The sequence below is a fragment of the Eublepharis macularius genome, chromosome 8, assembly GCF_028583425.1.
Source record: "Eublepharis macularius isolate TG4126 chromosome 8, MPM_Emac_v1.0, whole genome shotgun sequence".
Classification (NCBI taxonomy): domain Eukaryota; kingdom Metazoa; phylum Chordata; class Lepidosauria; order Squamata; family Eublepharidae; genus Eublepharis; species Eublepharis macularius.
Window position 1 is genome coordinate 123,207,017 of NC_072797.1, and position 26,412 is coordinate 123,233,428.

The 26,412-nt window shown below is 42.4% G+C and overlaps 1 protein-coding gene across 5 annotated transcripts in view; it reads right to left on the reverse strand.

Annotated features, from left to right (window-relative positions):
* The window catches only part of PTBP3 (polypyrimidine tract binding protein 3), a 64,078-nt gene that overhangs the window by 25,348 nt on the left and 12,318 nt on the right, over window positions 1–26,412 (reverse strand). For 2 of the 5 annotated variants that reach the window (XM_054986224.1, XM_054986220.1), the window contains one exon: window positions 2,544–2,619. The exons of 1 other annotated variant lie outside the window; for it this stretch is intronic. In XM_054986224.1, coding sequence (XP_054842199.1) covers window positions 2,544–2,568 — 25 coding nt within the window. In that variant the 5' untranslated portion in view covers window positions 2,569–2,619. Of the gene's footprint in view, window positions 1–1,439; window positions 1,530–2,543; window positions 2,620–26,412 lie in introns of those variants that run through there. 2 more of the 5 variants (XM_054986221.1, XM_054986223.1) reach the window with 2 other exon arrangements.

The window sequence follows — 26,412 nt, forward strand, 5'->3', positions numbered from 1 at the left end:
CCTGACTGTGGTGATCCAAGCAATGGTCACTTCCAGATTAGATTACTGTAACTCGCTCTCCTCAGGGCTGCCCTTGAGACTGATCCAGAAACTGCAACTGGTCCAGAATGTGGCGGCACATGTCCTCACTGGAACCTTGTCTAGGATACATATACAACCTGTCTTGCACTGGGTCCCGGCTGAATTCCAGATCAAGTTCAAGGTTTTGGTTTTAACATTTAAAGCTCTTAGAGAACTGGGACCAATATATCTGTGAGACTGCCTCTTGTGATATGTTCCCTGGACAGTGCTCTGTTCAGCTGACAAACATCTACTGGTGATCCCTGGCCCCAAGGATGTTTGCCTGGCCTCGACCAAGGCCAGACCCTTCTCGCTTCTGGCCTCAACCTGCTGGGACTCTCTTTGGTGAGACCTGGGCCCTGCGGGACTTGCTACAGATCTGCTGGGCCTGCAAGACAAAGATGTTCTGCCAGCCTATGGCTGTGGTTGAGGCATGGGTGGACTACCTAACCACCCTTTCCTGCTGTGTTCCTTTGGGCTGCTCTGCTTTTATTGTTCTGTCCTGCTGTTGATTCTGGCAGTTTGCCTTTGTTCTACGCCACTGTATCCAAATATACTGGATTCTGAATTTGGATGGTTTTCATTCTACCTGTATTGTATGAGATGGTGTTTTTTATCCTTCTGTATTTATCGTATGGTTTTAATTAGTATGTGATTTGATGCTGTGACCCACCCTGAGCCTGCTTGCAGGGAGGGCAGGTTAGAAATATAATAAATCAAATCAAATCAAATTGCAAGGCAAGCCTAAAGGTCAGTAAAGGCAGCAGCCACTGAGGCTGACGGCAGAGGTGCTGCCTGGAGGAGGAAAAAGAGGGGAGGAGAAACATTTTTCTGTTTCTTCCTCTCTATCCACTGCAAATTCTTGCACATCCCCACTTGTTTTAAACAAGTCTGTCAGATTCTCTGAAGCCTCCTTCATATGAAAGATGCTTATCATGCAATCTGATGCTCTTCTTAGTAGTTTGTCCAGAAAACAGAGACACAATGCTCAAGGGCTGGAAAAGCCAACTGCTCTGTGTTTTAATGCTGTGTGTTATTTACAGCTTTGCCTTTAAAGATATGGTTAACAGGGAAGCTTACACTATGATATCACTGCCCGTTTTCACACACATTTTTAGAAATCCTCAGTATACTAAGGCAGTGATTTCAAAGAACAGATTGAAAGACAGTGTCATTCAAAGCTGAATACCAACTAAATATGAAGCTAGTTCTGATAGCACATTTTGTACTATATCCTAATTTAAAAATGACATTTTCTTGCCTACTGTCCTGGAAGCTCTTTGAGTAACTTGGTGACATGTGTACATTCACTATTGCACACTTTTTCCCAGTCAGCCAACAGAAAACTCAATATAACGTAAGGCTGTCTAATCACTTACATTAGGGATGCCCCATAGGTTCATATACTCCTCTCCCTCACTCCCTTTCCCTTTTCAGTTTGAAGCAGCAGGATTTGAGTTCAGTGGCACCTTAGAGACCAACAAGATTTTCAGGGTATAAGCTTTTGAGAGTAAGGTACTTTAGTTTGAAGCAGATTTAAACTATGACTTGGCATCGAATATTGCCACCAAAAATACTGGTGCAGTTAACTATCAATAGTTCGCTCAAGTTGAAAGGCGAGATACTTAAATGGGAAGCAGAACATGCAAACCTACAGAGTGCTCCCAATCAATGACCAGGAGAGAGGCAGCTCTACATCAGCACCGATCCAAAGTATTAGGCAAGTAGATACATATGCCCTTTTTTGGCACAGCTACATCTAGGCTTTATTGTGCCATACTTCAGGCTATACTGCAGTCAGATATAACAGTCTTTTCATTTTTCTATAAACTACGAAAAAATCCAACTGCCACCAGATCTAAACAACATTCAAGTCCTAAAAAAAAAAGAGTTCAGTCAACCATTGGTCTCCAAAACTAGAACAGCCAATTATGATTTCCCTATAGAGAAAGAAAGTTATGTCCACATGGTATAAATCAAGTTGGATTAGTAAAATTGTTTTGGTAAACAGATGAAGTAAACATTCACACAATGAATGTTTAACTGCCAATGGGATGCTGACAGGGCCTCCCCTTCTAGCAGGTACCAGTGATCATGTCCAGTCCATGCCTCTCCATGTCCAGCCAACTTTCTGCCTGTAATTCCAAAGTGTTAGAGGTAGTTCCCGTACAAGGCAATGGGAACAGAAAAATCTAGTTACGTTACTGAAGAGAAACTCATCTTTCCTATCTTTATCATTTACAATTCAATACATTCCTTAACACTTCACTATTGCTGTCAGCCCAGCTACTGTGGAAAGTAGGTTGACTGGACCAGACCAATGGCGGCAGCCCTTGGATCTGTCAGTAATTACATCAACATACTGCAGAACAGTCTTGCAAATAAATCTTTAAAAGTGAGTAGGCCACAAAATGTTAATCACTAGAAGAGACCAAGTAAGTAGCTAATTGCAAGCCTGCCGCAAAATAGATTGTTAACCATACCTGTAGCAGGAGTAGAACTGCTCATGGTAAAAGGCCCGTAAGTGATACCAGAAGGAAGAAGCTCATCAGATCCACGCTGAAAAAATAAGCCATAAAAAATAGCCGAACGTTAAAATTGCCATGGCTCACTCTGCTATCTACCAAATGTATTTTGGTATTTTTTTGTCTGCAAGACCTAGAACGGGGAAATTTTAGTCAAAACACAAAGACAATTTTATTCTAAAGGCACTTTTATCATGGCTTGAAACATTATTTTATCTAGTACATTATTCCATTTCAAGACGCTGTACAAAACCAAACTATTCTACCAGCATCTGGAAACAAATACTTGAGGACAGGTGAGGGTCAAGTATTGTTTACATGTTTATGGTTACATTTAAATTGCCTTTGCTTAACAGCACCTTTTCAAGGTAGCATACTCATACATGCATTTTTCAGGTGGAAAACAGATCTTTTCTGTCAGTTTTCAAATAATATTGTGTCTCTATTGTTATTGTTAGATATGCAAGTCATCACTTTGCTCATAGACCCTCCCGCCAGGTCTCTACTTGTTGAGTGAAATTTAGCACACTAGTATAATACCTCTACAAAGCCCAGTCTTCTGATCTACAGCATCTCGAAGTTCTACCAAGCCTTCTATTCATTACAAATTCCTCCATTCATTACTCAGTGAAATACTGGGGTGGCCATAAGAAGAGGGTGCTGTAAAGGCAGCTAAGCAGCAAAAAGGATGGAAGCAGTTAAAAGGGGAGAGAGCTAGGACAGAATAAGTAAAAAAGGAGGGCAACAAGAAAGTATGCAAGGGGTGAAGTATGTAAAAGGAATGCGAGTAACTAAAGAAGAATGGAAGACAATGGAAAGCTCTGGAAGAAGGAAAAAAGAATGCTGGGAAAGAAAGATAATGGGGATGATGTTAAGAAGGGAGGTGATGGGGAGGAGGAGAGAAACTGGAAAGCGGAGATGGAGAGGCTGCTGTATGAGAGAAACGGTGCAAGTCAATGGGTCAAGACCAAAATGCAGAAAGGATATGATGGGAGGGGAAACACAACAACATGGCAAATGAAATTCTGTGTTGGTAATTCTACAGTGATGCATGCTGGAATAGGAAATCTTAATATTTAGAGATTTTAATTAAATATTTAATTATGCTAATGGAGCGTGAACTGCCAGACAGAGGAAAAAAGCTGGGTATCATTGTGTATAGGTCAATAAAAATATTGGCAGTTCACAGTCGCGTTGAAAAATGCAAATTCTATGCTGGGGATGATTTAAAATGAGATTGAAAATACAAACAGCCAATGTTAGAAAAAACTGTATTAAAATCTATGATTCAGTCTCATTTGGAATGGTGTATAAAGTTCTGATCACTATCTCAAAAAAACCTGCAGAGCTGGAAAAAAAAAGTACAGAAGAGGGCAACCAAGATGACTAAAGGATTGCAGCACCTTTACTGTGGGAAAGGCTAAAGAGTCTGGAGCTTTCAGTTTAGAACTAAGCGCGCCTTGCTGGCCTTGCCATACCATAAGATACATTATCATTTTACAGCATCTCAAGTGTTGCTTTGTTTCACAACCGTTAATTACTTCCCAACCCTGACACATCAAATCTGAAAGCTAAAGTTTACAATGACAATTTTCCTTTTAAAAGCCTACCAGAAAGAAAAAGCTGAGGGCATGCCATACTGCCTGAAAACAAAGCTATCCCTAATTTTTTGTTTAAATTACTTTATATATAAGAAAGATTTCTTATGCACATGCTTGAGTACGTCTTCTGAAACATGGTATTTCAAATAAAAAATTAAGAATAGAGGTTTTCTACCATATAAGTGACTTTTCACACCCACAAGATAGTTTTTACTTGACCTTGGATGCAAAGACTCCAGGAATAAGGAGAAGATGCATCTGGTGAAGGATGTGTGTGTTAGAAAGAAGGGTCATGTCTCCCCATTGGAGACTCCAGCCCACTCCAAAACCTGGCCTGGGGATCTTTTTGGACCAGAATGTCAAAAACAAAGCAACATCTACTTATGTTGACAAAAAAAGGGTAGCCAGATGCACTGGTAGCAAGCCAAGCGCCAGCAGCACTGCCACTAAGCCGGGGCTCATATTGGACTCAGCTGGCCACTACAGGGTTCAAAGGTCAGGAGAAGCATAAGACAAGCCTGTGATCTTCTCCACTACTACCAGCCCCAATGGTACTGCCTGCTGTTCAAGGACTCATCTTGGTTGCTTGGCTGTAGAAATAGTTTTGCATGTCATACAAAGTTACTAAGCACACTGCAGTGTGGCACGTCTGTCAGAGGTTGGTCATCCCTACTGTACAGTGGCTTTTCCAAGGGCATGGGGGAATGGTCCACAGAAAGGACAAAATAAACAACACGCTTTCTGAGCAACTAGAAGAGTCTTCCACACACACAGGATGATCGTTTGATCTAAGCCCTGGCCTTGCTTGGCATTTACATCAACCCATCCCAGTAACTTGTGTGACTAAGCAAAAAGTGAAACACTAGAAACACTAATTTCAGCAATGCACAAGGATTAAAATGAAAACAAAATAGCCGTTTTATTGAACTGAAGGACAGTTTGGCAATCACATAAGACAGGAGGAAACACTTTAAATATGACTGTTAATAAGGCTTTTTCAGGAGCAAAAGAAAAAAAAAAGCATCTTCTCAGTATGGAGACAACTTTTGCTGGGATGTAAGATCTCAGACATGTTCGGTTTGTGAACACTTTTGAAACACTGAGGGTAATGAACTTCAGCAACTCCTGCATGGGAGCAAGGCCAAGCAAAACACAGCTGAGATGTGATGCTTGAGATGTTGTGGCCAGGTTGTTTTAAGCAAACAGGCCCATAATGAAGACTAACAGAGCCAAGCTGTGAGCTCAGGTGCCCATTATCCTTCAAGTGACAACTACTGCCTGAACTTCATAAGAGGCACCTAGAGCTTAGCTTCCCCATCCCCGCCCCCCATTGCCTTTAGAACATCTTTAAACTGCCTACGGGTTAGGGGCAGGGGTAACATGAAAGTGAAAAGAGACAGGAATGGGAATGGGACAGAAAACAAAGGAACTTGGAAAATGATAAGTAGAAGGGGTCAGGAACAAGCCAGCAAAGAGGCATCATGTTGGAGACTGCTGGATTAAACAGACAATCAGATGAGGACTATTTTATTTTATTTTATTCAATTTATATCCCACCCTCCCTGCAAGCAGGCTCAGGGTGCATCACAACAATAAATACAAGATTAAAAAAAACTTTAAAACTCATAAATTACATCAAAACCAGTAACTGCAAAGAGTCATCTAACAGGTGTCACTGAAGCTACAACAAAACCACAGGACGCAGCCAGTGATGAGGGTCTCCTGATCACATCCCAGGCTGCATGGAGTGGGGAATGGGCAGGCAGGAGGGACAGGCTGCCAACACCCCGCAGAACATCTCCACCTTACAGGCCCTGCGGAGAGACCTGGATGCAAGGCTCCTCTCAGCAGTAAAACTCAGTGAGTGATCTTGGACCCAACACACCCACAAGTTTAGGATGACTCAGTTGATGTGAATGCAAAATGGGAGGAAGAACAACATGTGACACTGCAGTCCTTGGAGGAAGGGCAGGATAAAAATGTGATGACTGTGTGATTTAGACATTACAATCAGAATGTTTTTCTCCGTTTGGCAGCAAGTTGTAAAGCAGTTCTTTCAACTAAATTTAGGAAGATTAAGGAAAGTTTAGATGCATTTCCATGACACTAAAGCACAAGTATTATGTTCTAAACACAGTGATAGATTTGGAACTCCACTACAAAACCCTATTGCCTTATTTTCCTGTGAAAAAGAAAATACCTACTATACTGAGGTTGCAAGTTTCACTTCTACTGCTCATAATGCATGCATGTTAAATATCCCTGTTGTTGAGAACACAAGTATTTGGATCAACAACATTGTGTGGAATACAAATATTTCTAATGCCTCAGTGTCTGCTGTTAGTTCAATTTACAAAACTAAGTTTATATATGGAAATGTGGGGTGCCTAAAAGTACTATTTGGTTTTGTAGGTAACAGTTTTTCATGCTTTAAATCAGTGTTCACCTTACACAGGTTTAGAAGTGATTCTTGACGTGAGAAGAGAATATGGAGCAATGTACATAAGCCTTGCAACAAGCCAGTTATTTTGACTTTTTCCTTAAATGAGCTCACATGTGATGTGTGAATGTAGTCCAAGTATGCTCTTTACTCAAAAGAGCTCAAAGCTAGGACACCTTTTCAAAGACTGCATTGAGGAAGGGCTGCATTAGCTTGTGTCTACTGTCTGCCCTAAACAGACAACTTTAATTGTACTCAAGTTGAAAGCAAGAATCCAATATGACCTGCTGTAGATAACAGTAGTTCAAAATTTAGCCTTGAGACCAGAGCAGTAGAATGGCAGTACCAGAGAGAAACCAAGAGGTTATTCTTGATTCATCCGTTATCAGTATAATTGGAAATGTATAAAGTTTTCATGATTAAATGTGCACTAGAACTCAGTAAATATTTTAAATTAAATTTAGTTTGTTACACAGCAAGACTACAGGAGACTGCAACTTGATTTGTACTATAATTTCTATTACAATCTTAGTTAAGACACAGATGAAATCAAACATTTCTGATTGAATGCTAAAAATATAAATCTGTGTGTGATGAGGTAGGACTGGTTCCAGCTCCGTCTCTCCTGGGAAATAGCAAATGAGAGCTGGTGGAAAGCTGGGCCAGTGGCAGTTGAAAGCCCACTGGAAAGGCAGTTACTGAAGAGAAGGTTTTGGAAGCTGCTAAGAGAGGCAGCAGAAATATACTTGGCTGTTAACCCCTGTTCTGATATACAGCAATCTTTCCTTTTTTAACCACAATCCATGAGTTTAGAAATCATTCTCTCCTATGTTCTGTGTAATAAAAGTTATTCTTCCGTTCCTGTGTTAAAGCTAGCTAGCCTGAAGTTGTTGGCTGAGAGGAAATAAGACACACAAGCCAGAGTCTGGTCAGGACAAATGGGCCAAATTTATTAAATAGTGGCCATGTGTGTATGGAAAGTAAACAACGAGCTCCCTTTCCCCAGTTGCCCTGGGCAGTAGCTGGGCAAAGGGAAGTAAATATAGGGAACTGGGCTGCCTGTCTGGTAGAGCCTCTGGGAAAGAGAAAAGAGGGAACTCTGTGTGGATTTGGGTCAGGGTTCTTTGCTTGAAAATTAGAGGTTTGATAGGTGGTGTGTTATGACAGTCCCTAACTATCTGGGAAGTCACAAATCCATGAAGAAAGGTTTGTGGTAGGTGGAAATGTATAAGGGGCTCACAACATGGTAAATGAGTTAAATGATCATACAGTTTTGCTCAAAAATAAAAATGCAGAATGACTCAACAGGACTGTAAATTCAAACCAAAGAAAGCTGTAATCTCAAAAGTTCAAAGCAGGGCTCAAAAAATTCCAGGCACCAGGTCACCATAGCACTTTCAGCGATGATTTTATTGTGGTGTCTCTTGGCAACACTCAGTGGCAGCACAAACCTTATTTATCATTTCACATCAGACTATGTTGTATGAAATAATAACATATTCATGAAGTTTTTGTCCCTGCTTGTTTACATGTTAATTTTGCACCATTCAACTGTGGTAGAATAATTCATCTCAATCACTTGCTTTCTATACTGGCTCTAATATTCAATTACGTGAAGCTTTATAAAGCAGTAATGAAACTATGAGAAACTGGGGAGAAGTTAGGTTATGGCTAGAGGTTAGAGCGACAACTAGGATTACTTGATTATGAGAAACTATGAAAATATTAGGATTAGGTTTAGTGATGACAATATTAAGACAACATGGTGATTAAAATAAAAATGAGAGATTTCTGAATTTTTGGTGTAGCTCCAAGAGTTAAAAGTTCTCTACGTCTGGTTTGGGCTGGCTGGTAGGGGTTAGGGTTAAGTTATAAGAGTGCATTTGGAAGGCTTCACTTTGTTATTAAAGGCTTCACTTTGTTATGATGTCCAAATCAGACAAAATGAAAAACTCTGGCTGTTGCTTTACAAACAAAAAATCCAAGCAAATCAAAAAGATATACCAAGTGTTCAACATACCACCACCTGATTTGGTATATCCTCATGGTATATCCCAACACTTGGTATATCCTCATGACAATCCTGTGAAGTAGATTAGGCTGAGTGCATTGTGTTTTCCACATGCACACTTATACTGGGTTTTCCGGATATTTGATCTGATTTGGGCCTTTGTAACTCCGCACTTGAGGGGAGCCAAATGGAAGTGGCGTCCGTTTATTTTTTCTGCGCTAGAAAAATGCTATTTCTGCTGGGGGCTTTCTGGGGAACACATCAGTTTCATCATTTGATTGGCTAAGGATGGGTCAGTTTTGTCAGTTGATTCACTGAGGAAACGTACGTGTTTAAGGTACCAAGGTTGCTGTTTAAAACATTTTTTAAAATAAAACATCCAAAATGAACGGACTAAAAATTACAGGAGGCACAGAGGGAAACTTTAAAATACCAAGTGGGATTCAGGGTTCTTTGCAGTATTTTTCTATTAGACATATTGCAGCCTTTCCCCTCATCAGTCACAGGGTTTTCTTTTTTAAGGCATCAATGTTGGTGTGTAATTTTTTCTTAATTCAGAGGAAAAAATGGATTGGTTGCTGTTCAACCAATCAGGGAGCAGGGGGGTAAATGGGAGGACGAAAGGGAGGACTAAACCTCACACCAAAGAAAGCATTCTGCACTTCAAAAAAGCCACAGTTCAGCTTTGCGGGGGGGGGGGGGAATGGGGGTATGTGCACAGGAAGAAAAGCCAAGGAAAACAAGGTTCCCCTTACCTGTAACTGTTGTTCATCAAGTATCTACCATGCAGGTACACACCGGGACTGTGCATGAGCAGGTTGGTCATGGAGAAAGATTTCAAGCTTTAGGACCCTGCAAGGGGAGCTCCTCTCCCAATGCACATGCACAACTAGTTTCCTGCTGAAACGGTGTGACGTGGCGTGGAGCTTCCCTCATTCTCTTAGTTCTCCTGAGCCACTAGCAGCAGACTAAGGAAAAAACGAGAGCTCACAGTGGGGCAGGAGTGAGGGAATGTGTGCCTGCATGGCAGATACTTGACGAATAAGTACAGGTAAGTGCAATCCTGTTTTCATCATTGCATCAACTATGTGCAGTCCCACATTGGGAGTATAACAAGCTACTCACCAAAGGAGGAGGGGTGAGCTTGTTAGTTAAACTAAGAGTGTGGTACTGCTGTTTGACTGTTGATTCTCTTCTTGAATTTGTGTCAAGAATAGTGTCTGATGAAGGTGTTGGCTGGCGACTATGTGGCGGCTCTGCAGATGTCATGAAGTGGCACACCCCTGAGGAAGGCAGCTGATGATGCCTGAGCCCTGGTGGAATGTGCAATGACTGGGACTGGACAGGATACACTGGCTTGTCTACAGAACAGCTTGATTGCTGCCACTATCCATCTTGATAGATACTGGGATGACACCCTTTGACCCTTACAGGTTCCAGGGAACCAAATAAATAAACCCTTAGGTCTTCTGAACAGTTTGGTCCTGTTTAAGTAAAATAATAAAGCTCTTCTAACATCAAATTTGTACAGTGTACACACAGCATGAGAACCTGTGGAAGGAAAAAACATGGGTAAAGTGATGCACTGGGACATGTAGAATGGACCTTTGGACACTTACCATGAAGGGTCCTTCTCCTCTGAGTGCAGGAGGACATCTTGGGTTGTTTCCTTTCACCCAATCAGGGAGGCAGGAAGTTAAAAGAAAATTTTCTTCTTCCTCTTCCTCTTGGGAGTCTAGGAACGGCCCTTTGTCCCAGTTATGGTGACTCCACAAGCAGTAAAATCTCTCAAAAAACATTCAGAAACTTTCGAAAAAACTTCCCCCGACTTAAATCTCAGTCACGTGTGCATAAATATGCGAGAGATTGAACGTGAAAAACAAAACAGACAGCAGCAGAATATAGACAGAAGGAGAGATAGGTAGACTCCAGACACAACGGTGTCAGTCATAAGAGAAAGACAAAGAAGGATAGACGAGGAAGCTCGGGAGGGGCAAGATGTCCTCCTGCACTCAGAGGAGAAGGACCCTTCACAGTAAGTGTCCAAAGGTCTGTTCTCCCTCTGAGGCGGAGGACATCTTGGGTACTCCCAAAGCAGTTATCTATTACAGGGTGGGAGAGGTTCCTCGTCCTGCACCACACGTTGTAGAACTCTCCTTCTGAAGGCTGCATCTGCAGAATCAAAAATGTTCATTTTGTAGTGCCGCATGAATGTGGAAACCGATGACCAAGTGGCCGTCTTGCAGATCTCTTCCACGGAGGCATCATTGAGGAAGGCTGCGTTTGTCGCCGCGCTTCTTGCTGAGTGGACCGTAATCCCCTGCGGCACGTCCCTGTTACACGCCTTATATGCTTCCACAATGCAGGATCGAATGTTCCTTCCAATAGTTGCTGATGACATCTTCTTCCCCTGGTTGGGTGGAGAAATATTGATGAAAAGTTAATCTGAATGTCTGATTGATTCAGTCCTGGACAGGTACGATTTGAGGGCTCTATGAACATCGAGGGTGTGCCAATCCCTTTCCTTAGGATGTGATGGATTAGGACAGAAGGATGGCAGATTAATCTCCTGAACCCTATGGAATCTGGAACAGGATTTGGGAATAAAAGTGGGGTCAGTCCTGAGAACCACTTTATCTCGGTGAAAAATGCACAAGTTAGGCTTGATCGACAAAGCTCCCAGTTCCGAGATCCGTCTTGCCGACGTAACAGCCACTAAGAAAATAGTCTTGATAGTTAGCCACCTCAATTAAATTGAGTCGAGGGGCTCAAATGGTGATTTGATTAAGGCCGACAGGACAACATGAAGTCTTCAAGTAGGAAAACGATGCAAGACTGGAGGACTCAGTAAGGTAGCGCCCTTGAGGAAGCGGTGAATGTGAGGATGTCTAGCGAGTCGAAAACCTTCCAGTATAGGAAGGACCGAAGACAGCGCAGCCACCTGTTTACTGAGTGTGGCCAGTTTAAGGCCAGAGTCCAGGCCATGCTGAAGAAAGTCCAACAGTGTTACAATAGACGGGCGCAGAGCGCTGACTTTCTTCCTCTTAGCCCAACGAGTGAAGGCCTTCCAGGTGATGTTGTATATCCTAATTGTAGATTTCTTTCTAGACGCCAGAAGAGTATGAATCACTTGGGGAGGGTACTTCAAGCTGGTAAGGTACTGCCTCTCCATTTCCACGCGGTCAGACACATCCATTCCGGATGAGGATGCCACACTGGGCCCTGCTGAAGGAGATCTGGCACCGCTGGGAGTTGCATCGGAGGGGAACTTGTCAGCAACTGGATCGTGGAACAGGTCCATGATCGGGGTCCCAAACTGATCCTCTAACATTCGGAAAACCTCCTTCTTGAGCGCCCACTCTCCCGGATGAATAGTTTGCCTGCTCAACCAATCTGCCTGTATGTTGGCTACTCCCCTAATATGTTCAGCTTGCAGTGAGGAAAGATTGGCTTCCACCCAATAAAGGATCTTCATGGCCTCTTTGTGTAGCTTGGGAGAGCAGGTACCCCCCTGGTGGTTGATGTACGCCTTGGTTGAGATATTGTCGGTCGGCACCAGGACATCCTTGCCAACGATGTCTTGGCTGAAGAACCAAAGAGCAAGGCGAATGGCTCTTATCTCCAGGAGATTGATGGGCAGGGTTGCCTCCTCCTGAGACCACATACCCTGTGCAGGTTGGTTCTCCAGAATCACCCCCCAGCCTGCGAGACTGGCATCGGTGAATAGCTGCAGTCTTGGAGGGTTGAGGCAGGATTTCCCCTGGCGCAGGTTGGGTGCTGAGGTCCATCATCTGAGACTGGACTTGATCTTCGAGGGAACCGGGAGCTGCTGGTTGCTTTTCAGCGCAATCAGGGATTGGAACGGTCTGAGGAAGGACACGAGTTCCCGTTTGTGTAGGCGGTCCAAGGCCTCGCAGTCCGCTACTAGGGTTCCCATCAGCTTGGACAGTGTCATCAAAGAAATAGAACTGCTTCTCATCACCAGGGCAACCATCTCCTTGGTCTTCTGAATCTTCTCTGGCAGGAGGTAAAAACGACCCTTCTTGGAGTCGATTAACAGGCCCAGATGGAGCAGTTTTTGTGAAGGATGAAGGGAACATTTTGACAAGTTGATCAAGAAGCCGTGCGCTTGCAGGAAGAGTATGGGGGTCTGTGTGTCGGCAACAGCCTTTTCCCTGGAGCTTGCTCTGAGGAGCAGGTCATCCAAGTAGGGGTAAATGTGAATCCCCCTCTCTCGAAGACGGACGAGTGGGTTGATGAGGATTTTGGAAAAAACTCTGGGAGCTATGGCAAGCCCAAATGGAAGAGCCTTGAACTGAAAGTGGAGACTGTCCACATGGAACCTCAGGAACCTGCGATGGACCTGATGAATCGGGATGTGAAAGTACGCCTCTGTAAGGTCTATGGAAGTGAGAAATTATTCCAGGCGTAGAGCTTCTGCGATTGATCTTAGGGTCTCCATGCAGAAGTGCCTCAGCTTTATGAAACGGTTTACGAACTTTAAGTCCAAGATGGCCCTCCAATCTCCGTTTCTTTTTGGCACTGCGAAAAACAGGGAGTAAACGCCAAAGTCTTGTTCTTGTCGAGGCACGGGTTCAATTGCCCTGATGTTCAGGAGATGTTGAACTGCTTTTAAGGTGATAGACCTCCTTTGTGGGTTCCGGCGTAGGGGGGACGATAGGAAACAATCCAGTGGGTGCGACTTGAACTCTACAGAATAACCCTTTGAGACTACTTCTAGGGTCTAGGCATCCGCCTTCGAATCTACCCAGGATTGATGAAAGAACTGTAGTCTCCCCCCCCCCCCCCACCGGATACGGCAGCGAGTCAGGATTTCTGATTTTTTGTGTCGTAATCCTGCCTTTCCCCTCGCTGCTGATGCTGCCTGTTGGATCTGAAACCGAAGTTGGATCTCCTGAATGGCTGTTTGTTGGTGTTCCAGGAGGAGCGTTTGGCATCTTGACGTGGTCTTGCCAAGGAATGGTGCGTACGAAAGGACTGATTGCTGAAGGGTCGCCTGTCAAACCTTCTAACCGACTTGGGTAAGGCTTTTTTCTTGTCTTTTGTCTTGATGAGAACCTTTTCCAGGGCATCCCCGAACAGCTTATCCCCCTGGAATGGATACGCCATCAGGATGAATATGGATCAAAGGTCGGCTGGCCATGCGCGCAGCCAAAGAAGCCTTCTAGCAACTGCCGCCGAGGCAATGGCCCTAGACGAGAAGGTAAGTGCATCTAGGGTGGCATCTGCTGTAAAAGTGGCTGCTTTCAAGACTGTATTTGCCCCTTCTAGTAGATGCTTTTGGTTTTCAGGTAGTAGCTGAATCAACTTGCATAGCCAGACTACTGATGCCCTGGACATGATGGATGCGGTGGAAGAGGCCCAGATCGCCATGGCTGCCGCTTCATGAGCTCTCTTGAGAGCAGCTTCCGCCTTCTTGTCCAAATTGTCTCTAACAGAGCCTTGGCCATCTTCCAACAGTAGACTTGAGGACTGAAGTGCTGCCACCGGGGCGTTGATTCTAGGAACCTGAAAAAGCTCAGATGCGTAAGAGGGTAAGGCATACAACTTTTTTACAGAGCTTGAACATTGTTTACTAGAGGCGGGGGAAGCCCATTCTGCTCTTGTCTCTCAAAGTATTCCGGAAAAGGGAAGACTTTCTCCTGGGTATCAGCTCTGGGGAAGAATTCCTTACACCCTCTGGGTCTGGAAGCGACCCTATTTGCTCCATTAGAAACTTCTTCCCCTCTTTTGTTTCTCCTGAAGCTCTAGGGCTGCCAGGGCCTTATTCAGTAGGTACGGGTAGTCCTCTGCTTTAAACAGCCTGTCTGACTGGTCAGGCATGATAACCTCCTCTTCCTCCTCCTCCTCCGAAAGAAACTCCCCTTCTTCACTCTCCTTGCTATCAGAAGAGGATCCCCCCCCCTACAACAAGAGTCCCATCTCTGGCTAGGATTGCGGCAGATTTCTGAGCTGCTTTGGTAGGCCATTGGCAGTGGGTGCGACGCACCTTACTGGGGGGGGGGCATGGAGGAGGACTCGCTCGCTGCCTCAGGAGAGGGCTGGCACAAATTAATAATTTCTTCCCTCATGGTTTGTCGCAGTAAGGACATGAACTTGCCTCTCAGGAGGGAACCGAGGTTGCCATGTACGTTACCCGTCCCTTGTGTGTAGGTGCCAGCAGATTACAGGGGCCAAACTGCTGTAGAAGGGCCTGCTAAGCACTCTCCCGACTGGAGGTTGGCGACCACGGCACCTGGAGCCGCGCAGGATTTGGCGTGGGCGCCATTTTCGTTTCCCGTCAAAGGCGCGGCTGCTTCGACTGGGCTGCTTTCAGTTTGCTCGCTGGCTGGGTCTGACGCTTCAGGATCTTGCTGCTTGCGACGCGATCTTTTTGAAGAAGTACACGGCTTAGAAGCCAGAAAGGTGCCGGGATGCCATTCAAGCCTGGGCGGCAAGACGGTACCGGTTGCAGCAGCCGTTTCTGCCACTGATGCGGCCTCCGGTGGGCTTTCCTCCCCACCTTCCATAAAACTATCCTCGGAGTCCCTGGACTCCATGGTCTCCATTGTCTTGGTAGTTGAAGGTAGGGAAGGAAGGAAGGATAGAAATAAGAAGGGGAGGCAAAGGCTCAGAGCGATAGAAGAATAAAAAAGGAATGAGAGAGGAAGAGGGAAGGATAAGTAGAAATAGATCAGAAAAAACAAACTGTGGGCTGGCAGAGAAAACTGTAGCCACAACTGCTCTCCCTGGAGGCAGGAAAAGAACTGGGACAAAAGGGCATTCCTAGACTCCAAGAGGAAGAGGAAGAAGAAAATTTTCTTTTAACTCTTCTCCCTGATTGGGTGAAAGGAAACAACCCAAGATGTCCTCCGCCTCAGAGGGAGAACCTAGAAACCACTTTGGGCAAAAACTCCAGGCTTGTGTGTAAAACAATTTTTGCGGGGTATACTGAGAAAAAGGGGCATCACTTCTGAGGGGCGTCAGTTTCCCACATGCCTGGGTAATGTGACTGCGACTAGAAAACCTACTTTCCATGAAAGTACAGCTAATGTATTGGAGGACTTTGGTTCAAAAGGAGGGACCATGTCTTGCTAAGACCAGAGACAGGCTCCGCGGGACAGGGAAAGGTATTGAAGAGGCCCTTCAGAAACTCTGATGGGGCTTACTTGCACGAACTGAATGATTTTTAGTTCAGAGTAAAATCAGTAATAATGGACAAGCCATCTTTCATGGCAACTTGTCTGGTAAAGGTAGGTAGTGATTCTTCTCATTCTGGAGTCCCTGAAGAGTTTCTAGGGAAACTTAGGATTTTCTGGGGACTCCTCTTCTAAAACTCATGTATGAGCATTCATTCAAGCAAAACACACACACACAGGAGGTAAACTTGCTTTAGTGGCAATTTCTTTCTCTTACTTTGCTGAAATTCAGCTGTAGGTCAGTGTAATCCTAAACAAGTGAGAAAGTTCTGGCAACTGTAAAATCCTTTTGTTTAATTCCATAACTAAGATTTCAGCCTTGGAAGAGCTACTTCTCAGAAGTGTTTCGAACTCATAACAAAAATATGGCTCCAGCATTTGAGATGTTTATATTAACTGACCTGTCACTCAAATTTGTCTGGTGCCATGTGTATTCTGGGATGTTTGTATTAACCTTCCTCATCTTTTATTCTGTAAACAATGTGTTAAGGTATATAAGATTCTCTGATGCAACTATTCTTTATGTATATGAGCTAGAGAATAGGCATCTGTGTTTTATTTGGAAATAATAAAACTCTTATTTCTTTACAGATCACTGTTTGGTGCCTTAATTGATTGAGGGTATTGGCCAAAAGGGAAAATAAATTGGCAAGCAGAGTACTTTGAAATAAATTCCCTTTCAATTTTCACCATTGTGGTGGTCTTCTTCTCCAGCCCTGCTGGAAAGTATTTGCTTGCCTACTATTTTCGCATAACATTACTTTTCACCTTTTTGTATACATTTCAAAGTCTGTAACCAACCCTTGTCTCCTCTCCAGAAATTCCAAATAGAAAACTGGAAAACAGTCTTGCTTGGTATATCTCACACCAGGCTAAAGGCAAAAAGCTGTAGGGAGCAAAGGTGGGTCGACCAGCTTGAGCAACATGATGTCAGGAACTCAAGATGGCCACTTCTGCAAATTTTGGCACCATTTTAGACTCAACTAGGATTTCTTTAGAGTGATGTAGCTTCACTTAACACGAGTAATTCTTGGTATCTTTAAGATAAACTCTTCTTTAAAAAAAATTCCAGTAAGAAGTCAGTGTGGGCTGGGTTTCAACACTCCACTTGCTGGGAAACTTAACTCACTGGGTTACTGTGAAGCTAAAATGTCACTTACAGAAAGAGCAGAATTCAAATTTAAATGTAGAAGTATTAAGAAAAAAATCAGGGTTGAGAAGGCAAGCCAATCTCAGAAGGTAAATACAAAACTGACAGGAGAAAAACTTAGAATCTAAGTAGAGTGGGAGAGTTAAGCTTGTGTAAAGAATGCTACTTCATGATGTCAAATTGCCTAAACGAGACAGCAACCGGCTTCACTAACAAAACCATCCCCTTCCACACTGGTTGAACGAGTTGATCAGCAATCTCCCTAGAAACAGGGCTGTTAGTTTAACAGAGAGCAGCTGTTTTAGTCTTGCTTGCTCACTGGCACACTTAGCATGCAGCTAGTTCCATTGTCTCATGTATCAATTATTGAAACTCTCTGCTAGATCAGTAACAAGATACTGTGGGCCTAACAAAAGGCACGCAAGACTGTAATTAAAGAGCCTGTGGAAAGAATGTTTATAATTGAAGGAACGGCTTCAACATTTATGTAAAAACTAATAGAAATAATAAGATCAAGATGGAAATACTGCTGAAACAAATGTCTTACTGGAATGTCTAATACCTTACATTATTATTTGTATTCTCTTTTAAAATATCTCCAGTTTCTAAATGTACTCAGAAGTTAGTATGGGTAAGCTTACGAAGCTTAAGAACCTTGCAAATACATTTTCAGAGGGTGATCACATGTCTCCTGCTCCACTTATCCAGTGCTTTCACTCAGCCGGGAAAGTCCAGTACTACAGTGCATCTCCTACTACTGGTGAGAAAGTTTGAAGGAAAGAAAACAAAGACTGGCAGCAAAAGGCATTCATGTATTTACTCCCTATTTTTCATGGAGTTAAAGTGCAAACAGACATCTGCAAGAAAGTGGGCGTAAGTAATGTTTCAACCTAGGAATTTACCTCAACAGAAGACGGCCCAGCAAGCTAAACCGAACAGAAAGCTAAATGTAGGGGGAAATGAATATGCAGTAGAAAATCAGAACTTCAGAGCTTTTAATTTTTGTTCAATTAAGAATGGTTCCATTTCTTCAAATATATTATTTTGTTAAAATATTTTTTGTTACAAAATAGCAGAACCAAATAGCCTCAAACAATGATTCCTGCCCTTTGCAGAAGTTCCATCCACATGTTCACTCCCCATGCAGAAAGGAATAGTGGGCACAAGTGCACTGGCCCACCCCATGCCTGCACATGATTACCAAATGGGGTCTGCACAGGGCAAGAACACTGAGGAAGTACGCACACATACACCACCCCCCACCCCTCCCTGTAACCAACAACTCTGTTTTGGGAACTCTGAAAATGGAAAAAAAATCCTAACGTTTCCTTTCCCCTCCAGTATCGTCTCCCCATTTTGCTCATAGTTCAGTATAGAATAATGAGTCTTTTGTGTGTTAACAAGGTATTGTGTACTTACACTGCTAAATAATGTCAATAGTCATTTGTTGTTTCAGTACAGAATTGTAATTTCAGTGTTTGGATATTCCATTTGTTTGGTAATATGAATGATTTAATTGGTGAAAAGTCTCTCTAAGAAAACACAGTTCAGGATCCAGCCACATTTCTTAACTTTGTCTCATATTATATTAAAAGTTTGAATTAGATGCAAGTAGTGTGTCCCCATGATTCAAACTTTCTACAACCAGTAAAGCAGTTTATTTGGAAAAGAAGCTGTTTTGTTAGATGGATGAATTCCGTCATGAGAGATGTTTCTCAAGGATTGAGTTCAAATGCTGCTTGTGCCTCATTACAATTCTGTCATTTATTTCAGCATCAGAGCAACTTCAGCTTTAGCTGATCACGTGCACTAAAGCCACAAGTCTCATGCTACCATTCTATCCATATGTTCACTCACTGCATGGGAAGGGAGAGCAGGCATGAGGACCCTGGCCCTACACCATCTCTCTGCAATTGCCAAGCAATCTGCTCAAGGTGAAAATGCCTGTGCGCACTCACACTCCCCATTAGTTTGTTTTTTCCCCATTTGAAGTAGCTTCTGGGATTAAGACATCATATTATGCCCAAGCATTATATACCAGGGGAAAAAATTCCAAAATATTTCATGAGGGTATTTTGTGAAATTCTGAAATACACAGGACAAACAGTTTTAAGTATACAGACAAGAATGGAACACATATGGCCTGTTCCATACATTTAATATGCTTTAGTAAGTATATGCTTTAGTAAGTATACTTCTCACTTACTGGAAACCACTAGAAGTTCAAGGCAGGCATAGCAAAGACTGTAGGATTCTACTGACTGAGAAATGATGGATTTAGATAAGTGCTCAAGGAAACCTTAGGTAAAGAAACACTCTAGGGACTCCAGAATGAGAAGAATCACTGCCTACTAGAAATGGGCACGAACCAGGGGAAAAACGAACCATGCGGTTCGTGGTCTGTCACATTGAATGAACCACGAACTTTCACGAACCTGCTCCGGTTCGCAAACCAGTCCATTTGGTTCGTGAAAACGTCACATCCAAGTCAGCAAATTGTCACTTCCAGGTCAGCAGAAGGTCTGCAAGAAATCCATCCCCTGTTACCTAGGATACTGATTGATCGGTGCCAGGCTATCTGCAGTGACGAACCAAAAAAATGAACCAAACAAACCAGCCTCAAGTTCATAGCGGTTCATCAGAAATGGATTTTGACAAACCATTGGTTCGTGAACCATGAACCAGCCCAATTCTTCATGAACTTAGGTTTGTATTTTAGTTCGTGCCCATCTCTACTGCCTACCATTAACAGACAAGCTGTCATGAAAGATAGCTTGTCCATTATTACTGATTTTACTCTGAACTAAAATAATTCAGTTCATGCAAGTAGGCCCCATTGGGATTACCAAGTACCTTATGTGAACTGAGTGTCACACTAGCACATGCCCTTGGACAATCTACTATGCACTTAAATTTCAAGACAGGCATGCCAGGATTTCTTTTCTGACAAGTCCAATTTTTTAAAATCGCATTGTCTCTGGCCAGAGTGAAAGTGTGGCAAAGCATAAGACAGGAAGACTTGACCTCCTGGAGTATGACCACAAGGTAACCAGGCCCTAGGCTTGGAAATAGGCCAACAGGACTGGTTAGGAGAATTGGTGCTGGAAAAATAATGAGGTGAAGAACACTTGTTTGCTCACTTATTCTAAGAAGATATAGTTGTATAAACAACATTAGAACCTTTTTAGTTATTAACCTGGAGCAGTGAAATCAGTTGCAAACTAAGTAGCACCAGACGGCAGGGTGGATAAAAATCAATGATTTTTTTTAAAAAAATCAAAAAAATCGGATTTTTTTTAATTTAAATCCGATTTTTTTTATTTAAATTGGATTTTTTTAAATAAAATGCTTTTTGAGGAAAATATATTACCATCCAAAGGTTATTCCATCATGAAATAAAGACTAGTTTTTAATTATGTAGAATAAGGCTGTATATGTTTATTTTTTTTGGTAAATAAATTCCATTAATCCATTCACAATGTCATGCTCTTCCAGTGGTTTTTGTAAGATTATTGGGCCTACAAGATATTATCACAGATGCTTGGTTTTGCAGTTCTCAAAACTGAATTTGTGTCAGCTCAGCAGAGATCACATGCCTCTTCTTCACAGCAAAAATGTTATAACATGAACAGAGTTGAGAAAAAGACCTTAATCCTATTGTTCTACAAACCTATGAAGACAGAATCAACCCCTCCAGTGCTAAGTTTCAAGAAGTTCAGTGAATAGAAACAATATTTTTCTGATTGTTTGGAGTGGAATAGATCTGCACAAGAAGAAACTAAGTGTAAGGAGGGAGGGGCAAGCAGTACAAAATGAAAGTGAAACTTTTTGAGCACAATACTGCACAAGTCTTTGGATCTTTTGTGTGTATGACCTGAGGTTTATCACATTATTTCCTTGGAGGAAAAAACCTGTAATGGCAGCAGGCCGTAAAAGAGACCCAGTTTGGGAATACTTTAATGAAGTTCCTTTACCTATCGGTAAGGCAGGCATCTACTTGCATATTAAAGTTATACCAGCAAGAATTAGTCTTTATGTAGAAAACTATGATTTAAATCAAGCCTTAATGATTAGTGATTTAAATCGTGATTTAAATCAGTTTGATTTAAATCAAATCCACCCCGCCAGAAGGTGCTAAAATCCAGAATGAAAGTGGATACAAGCACCCCAAAGAATCTGAAATGTCAACAAAACACAATAGAGAACTAGTATTTAAACAAGTAGCAGTCCTGAAAACAGCCCTATTTGAGAGTGATGAAAGTATCAGTCCATATAAGACAGGTTTAACTTGCATCTGGCAATGAAAGATATGCAAATAAAATTCTGATTACCATAAGCTGTTAATGGCAGACTCATGAATGGTAAAGCCTACCACAAAAAAGTGACACTGCAAAACAACAAAGAAGTAGGGCACCTACTATAATGAAGCATAAGTAGTCATTAGGGTCATCTGAATATCACTCCTTTCTATCTTTCCCTGCATGAATGAAAAGATATGTTCACCTAAAATGCTCACTGTGTTTGGGGGCAGGGGGACAGCAGAGACACAGGGTAGGAAACTGACTGCCAAATGCTGGTGGACGGCAAGGCACTGTACACCAGTTTGGTGTAGTGGTTAAGAGCAGCGGGACTCTAATCTGAAGAAATGGGTGACTTTGGGTCTGGAGCTCTCTCAGCCCCACCCACCTCACAGGGTGATTGTTGTGGGGATACTAACAACATATTTTGTAAACTGCTCCGAATGGGTGTTGAGTTGTCCTGAAAGACGGTATATAAATTGAATGTTGTGGTGGTGGTGATTATGTTACAAGAGACCATCCTCAGAGTTAGGAAAACTACACAGGTTCAGAATCCAGGATTGACAGGGCATACAGTAGCTAGAGTCCCCTTAGGTAGGTGCTAAGAGGGAGAAACAGCATCAGGAAATGCACATCCCCTGCATGGATCAGCTGAGCCCAAGCCCCTCGCCCAAGAAATTATTTTTAATGGTGAGAAGGGCTGTGTCGTTGCAGCTTAAAAGGTTGCCATGATACCAGCCTCAAAATGATGTGCACCAGTCTCTTCTCCAAGGAGAACTCTGGCCTGCTTCTGGGCACCATAAAGGAAGGGGGAGAGATATTAGACTTTAAAAACATGCTTCCTTTGAGCCTACTATACCCATTTAACTATGAAGTGTTGACAGTCCATGACTGTTCAGCACCAACAATTTTATTCCCAAACCTCTGTAGCTGCAAAACACTGGGCTGTAACTATACTATAGCTAATGAAGTTACTGTCAAATGTCAAAAGTAATAAGCAACATGGTTCTTTGATAGTAAAGTATGAGGAATTTACTGGCAGAGCTGTTCTGATGGCATTGCATTTTCTAACTAGTCAGGATGAATATACTGGAAAAATACAAAAGCTATCATTCCTCCCCCCTCACATATCTTACAAAACACAATGTATGCTGTACAACATGTCAACCACATGCCAAATACAACAATTTAGCAGGAAAACATCCACTTCTGAAATGGCCAAGAGTGAGGAATTAACCCAAATGGTCCTAGAGAGAATGGACAGGCATGTCCCTAGCCCCATCCCCAACATTAATTGCATATAATTATTTATAGTCTGCCTTTCTTACTGAGACTCAAGGTGGATTAATGGCCACTACACCACAAGGTGATTAAATGGCACTGGTTATTCCCATTACGAGCCCACTTCAGACATTACTTTAAAATGAGGCTATTACCAAAATAGAAAGATTTAATTTTCAGGGTATAAACTTTTGAGAGTCAAAGCTCCCTTATTCAGATACAACATTCACTTGAGCCTGAAAAAAGGGAGCTTTGACTTTTGAAAACTTATACCTTGAAAATCTTGAGCATTTTAAAGGTGTCACTGGACTCTACCTCCTGTTCTACAGGACAGCAATATGGCTACCCACCTGAAACGATCGAACAGGGAACTACATATACCCTGAGCCACTCTGAAAGTGGCTTATGGAAAAATTCAACCCATAAAGTATCTCCTCCCTCAGGTGTCTAGAATGTTTCAAACTAACTGAGCTGCTTCACAAATATGGGTTCATGTTCAGGTGACTGTGCAGCCTTAAATGCTAAAACATCTAAAGCAAGCTTGAGACTTCTTTACTTTACATTTGATCAGATCTCATAAGACTTCAATCTGCATGCTCTTTTATACCTTCTGCTGCTCTTCGCAGTGCTACGAAGCCAGTGTCTCTGCATGTTTCCAGATTACTTCCAATAAACCCTTGAGCCAGAATGTAAAGCCCCCAGCTTCTGCAGACCCCAACTAGGCCTCAGCTATCTAACCACTTATTCCCAATTGAAGCAATCTAGAGAAGACAGAGAAGAGGTTTGGTTGGTAAAGCAGAGGTTCTGAGAGAACTGCTCTTCCCTGATGAGAATTCCTTGGTAGGTTTGGTTAAAAATCTGAGTTGCATTATAAGATCCAAATCTCCTACTGGAGAAACAGGTTGCTACAGTGACTAAACATGTTTTCCCAGCTGCATCTGGACTATCAATTAGTATCTTGGACTAGACAACCTGGCTGCCCTGATCTACACTATAGTAGCCTAGAGGCTTGACTATGGGAACATTCCTGACACAGGGCTGTACCTGAAGGCTATACAAAACCCACTATTAATTTAAAATGCTACACCTGTTTATGGTTGAAGGAGCACATAAGGCTCACATTACTCAAATCTTCTTTTATTTCAGCTGCCAGTGCCAACATAACCAAAGGACTGCCTCCCCTGTAAACCCAAACACCAGCTTCAGAAACTACAACAGCAGCTCCTTATTATTCTGCCCTCCTGCACTAAAATGGGACAGCTGCAGTTTGTTCACTGGTACTTCTCTCAACCTCTCTGAACATACGAAACTGCCTCTTTCAAGCAAGGCTTCATGGCCAAACGTTTCAGAAGAGCATTTGGAGTTTCCTAGAAGTACTGTAATAGGAAACTTTGGCATACTTCTTGCAAACCTTGCTGTTTTTTGGTATAAGATTTAATTTTATTATTTTGAATCTATGTTGTTACCTATCTTGGATCCCAGACTACTGAGAAAAGAGCAAGTTACAAAGATGAAACTATCCAAGTACCATGGCAAAATCAGATGCCTGCCTTTTATATAAACACTGAGTAGGAGAGTATCTGAAGGTATCTGAACAAGTATCTGAAGAGGTGAGCTGTGACTCATGAAAGCTCATACCTTACCACAAATTCTGTTAGTCTTATAGGTGCTACTGACCTCTTGCTCTTTTCTACTGCTACAGATAGACTAAGTCTGTAGGAGAGGAGAGCCTTAAAGTCTGAGGAGAGTGTGAGCCTTAAAATTTCAAGCTAGTTCTCATCACAATATGCAGTTTATGATGTGATTGTTAATTATACATTGCCATACTCATTTCATTTTTCATCTATAAATCTTATACTTTTTAGTAAATACAGACAACATGCCTCAGGTCAACTTTTCTATAGATCTATACACTCCTCCTCCATTCAGTCTTCTTGGTAATTAGCCTTATTTTTCAGAATGGCCAATCAGAGCAGATCCATAAGGCACCATTACCAGGAGGCCTTGCAATGCCATCTTATTTCAGAGGGCTTTCCTTTGAGGCCATCTTCTAAGGAATCACCCTGCAAGGATCAGCTGAGTTATAAAAGTATTTTTTAATTCTTATTTGTGGATAAGTTTACATGCTTGTGGGTTTGTTTGTTTTTTTGCCTGTTAACATATCTTTAGCTACCACGACATCTCAAAGAAAGGTAGGATAGAAATATTTTAAGTAGGGAGAACCAGCGATGTAATATTAGGAAACTATTCAAATTGTACTTCTTAGAAGTTTTGGATTACTAAAACAATTTTAAAAAAATTGTAATAAAAAAGTTTTTTCTCAATGTATTGTTGAAGGCTTTCACGGCCGGAGAACGATGGTTGTTATGGATTTTCCGGGCTGTATTGCCGTGGTCTTGGCATTGTAGTTCCTGACGTTTCGCCAGCAGCTGTGGCTGGCATCTTCAGAGGTGTAGCACCAAAAGACAGAGATCTCTCAGTGTCACAGTGTGGAAAAGGTGTGGGCAGGTCATTTATATCTGACCTGCCCACACCTTATATACTTATATACTGCTGATTTTTCAGGTTGTCCAAGTCTGCAGTGTCTTTCATATTCTTTTATTCCTGTCTGGATGCTACGCTTTGTGGTCCCGATGTACACTTGTCCACAGCTGCAGGGTATACAGTATACTCCTGCAGAGGTGAGGGGGTCTCTACTGTCTTTTGCTGATCGTAGCATCTGTTGTATAAAAGAACATGAAAGACACTGCAGACTTGGACAACCTGAAAAATCAGCAGTGGCTGAACATAGCCTAACACAAACAGGGCACAGTATCTTATTCCAGGACACCAAAATACTGGACAACACTTCCAACTACTTTGTCAGACTGCACAGGGAAGCCATTGAAATTCACAAGCATAAGCAAAACTTCAACAGGAAAGAAGAAACCTTAAGAATGAACAGAGCATGGTTTCCAGTTCTGAAAAACACCAGGCTAACAAAACACTCTACACCCGACAATAGCCCTGTGGAGAAGATTAGCACATCAAGCACCAATCCATATCCAAAAGAACCTCCTCAGGATACAGTGAAGTCTCCCGCCATTAACATTCCACACCCTGGGAAATTCTTACAGGATGACTCAGCTCAACCCCACCCCTCCTGAGTAGATATAAATGACCTGCCAACACCTTTTCCACACTGTGACACTGAGAGATCTCTGTCTTTTGGTGCTACACCTCTGAAGATGCCAGCCACAGCTGCTGGCAAAACGTCAGGAACTACAATGCCAAGACCACGGCAACACAGCCCGGAAAACCCACAACAACCATTAGTTTTTTCTCAGATATAAAATACATTATTTCCTTTTACTCTTTCAAACTATTAGTGTTAATGGTTTCTTGTTTTCCATCCTGTACTCATATTCTTGTTCTCTGAATGCTCATTCAACATCAATGAATTATGTCAAATGTTCAAATTCTTTATTTACCTATGTGTATTGACAACAGCTGCTCAGTGCAATTCTAAGTGGAGCTACACCCTTCTAAGTCCAATGAAGAGTGTAGGGCTTGGTAGGGTATCACTCTGGTTAAAATTGCACTGTAAATGACAAAACCAAAGCACTTTGATCTTTCACTGAAACAGTATCCGCAAGTTACACCCAACAACAAATTTCATAGAAAGCTCTGCAGAACTCAAAAGCTCTCATACACTATCAACTGTACAGTGAGCTCTTTCATCATAGTTGTCCAACACGGCAACATCTGTCAGACAATAGCTTAAACAGTCTCTGTATTTTTGCTTAGATACATGGGATAGAGAAATGCTGTTAAAAGTTGAGAACACAAAAGAGGTAGAGGTCTTCAG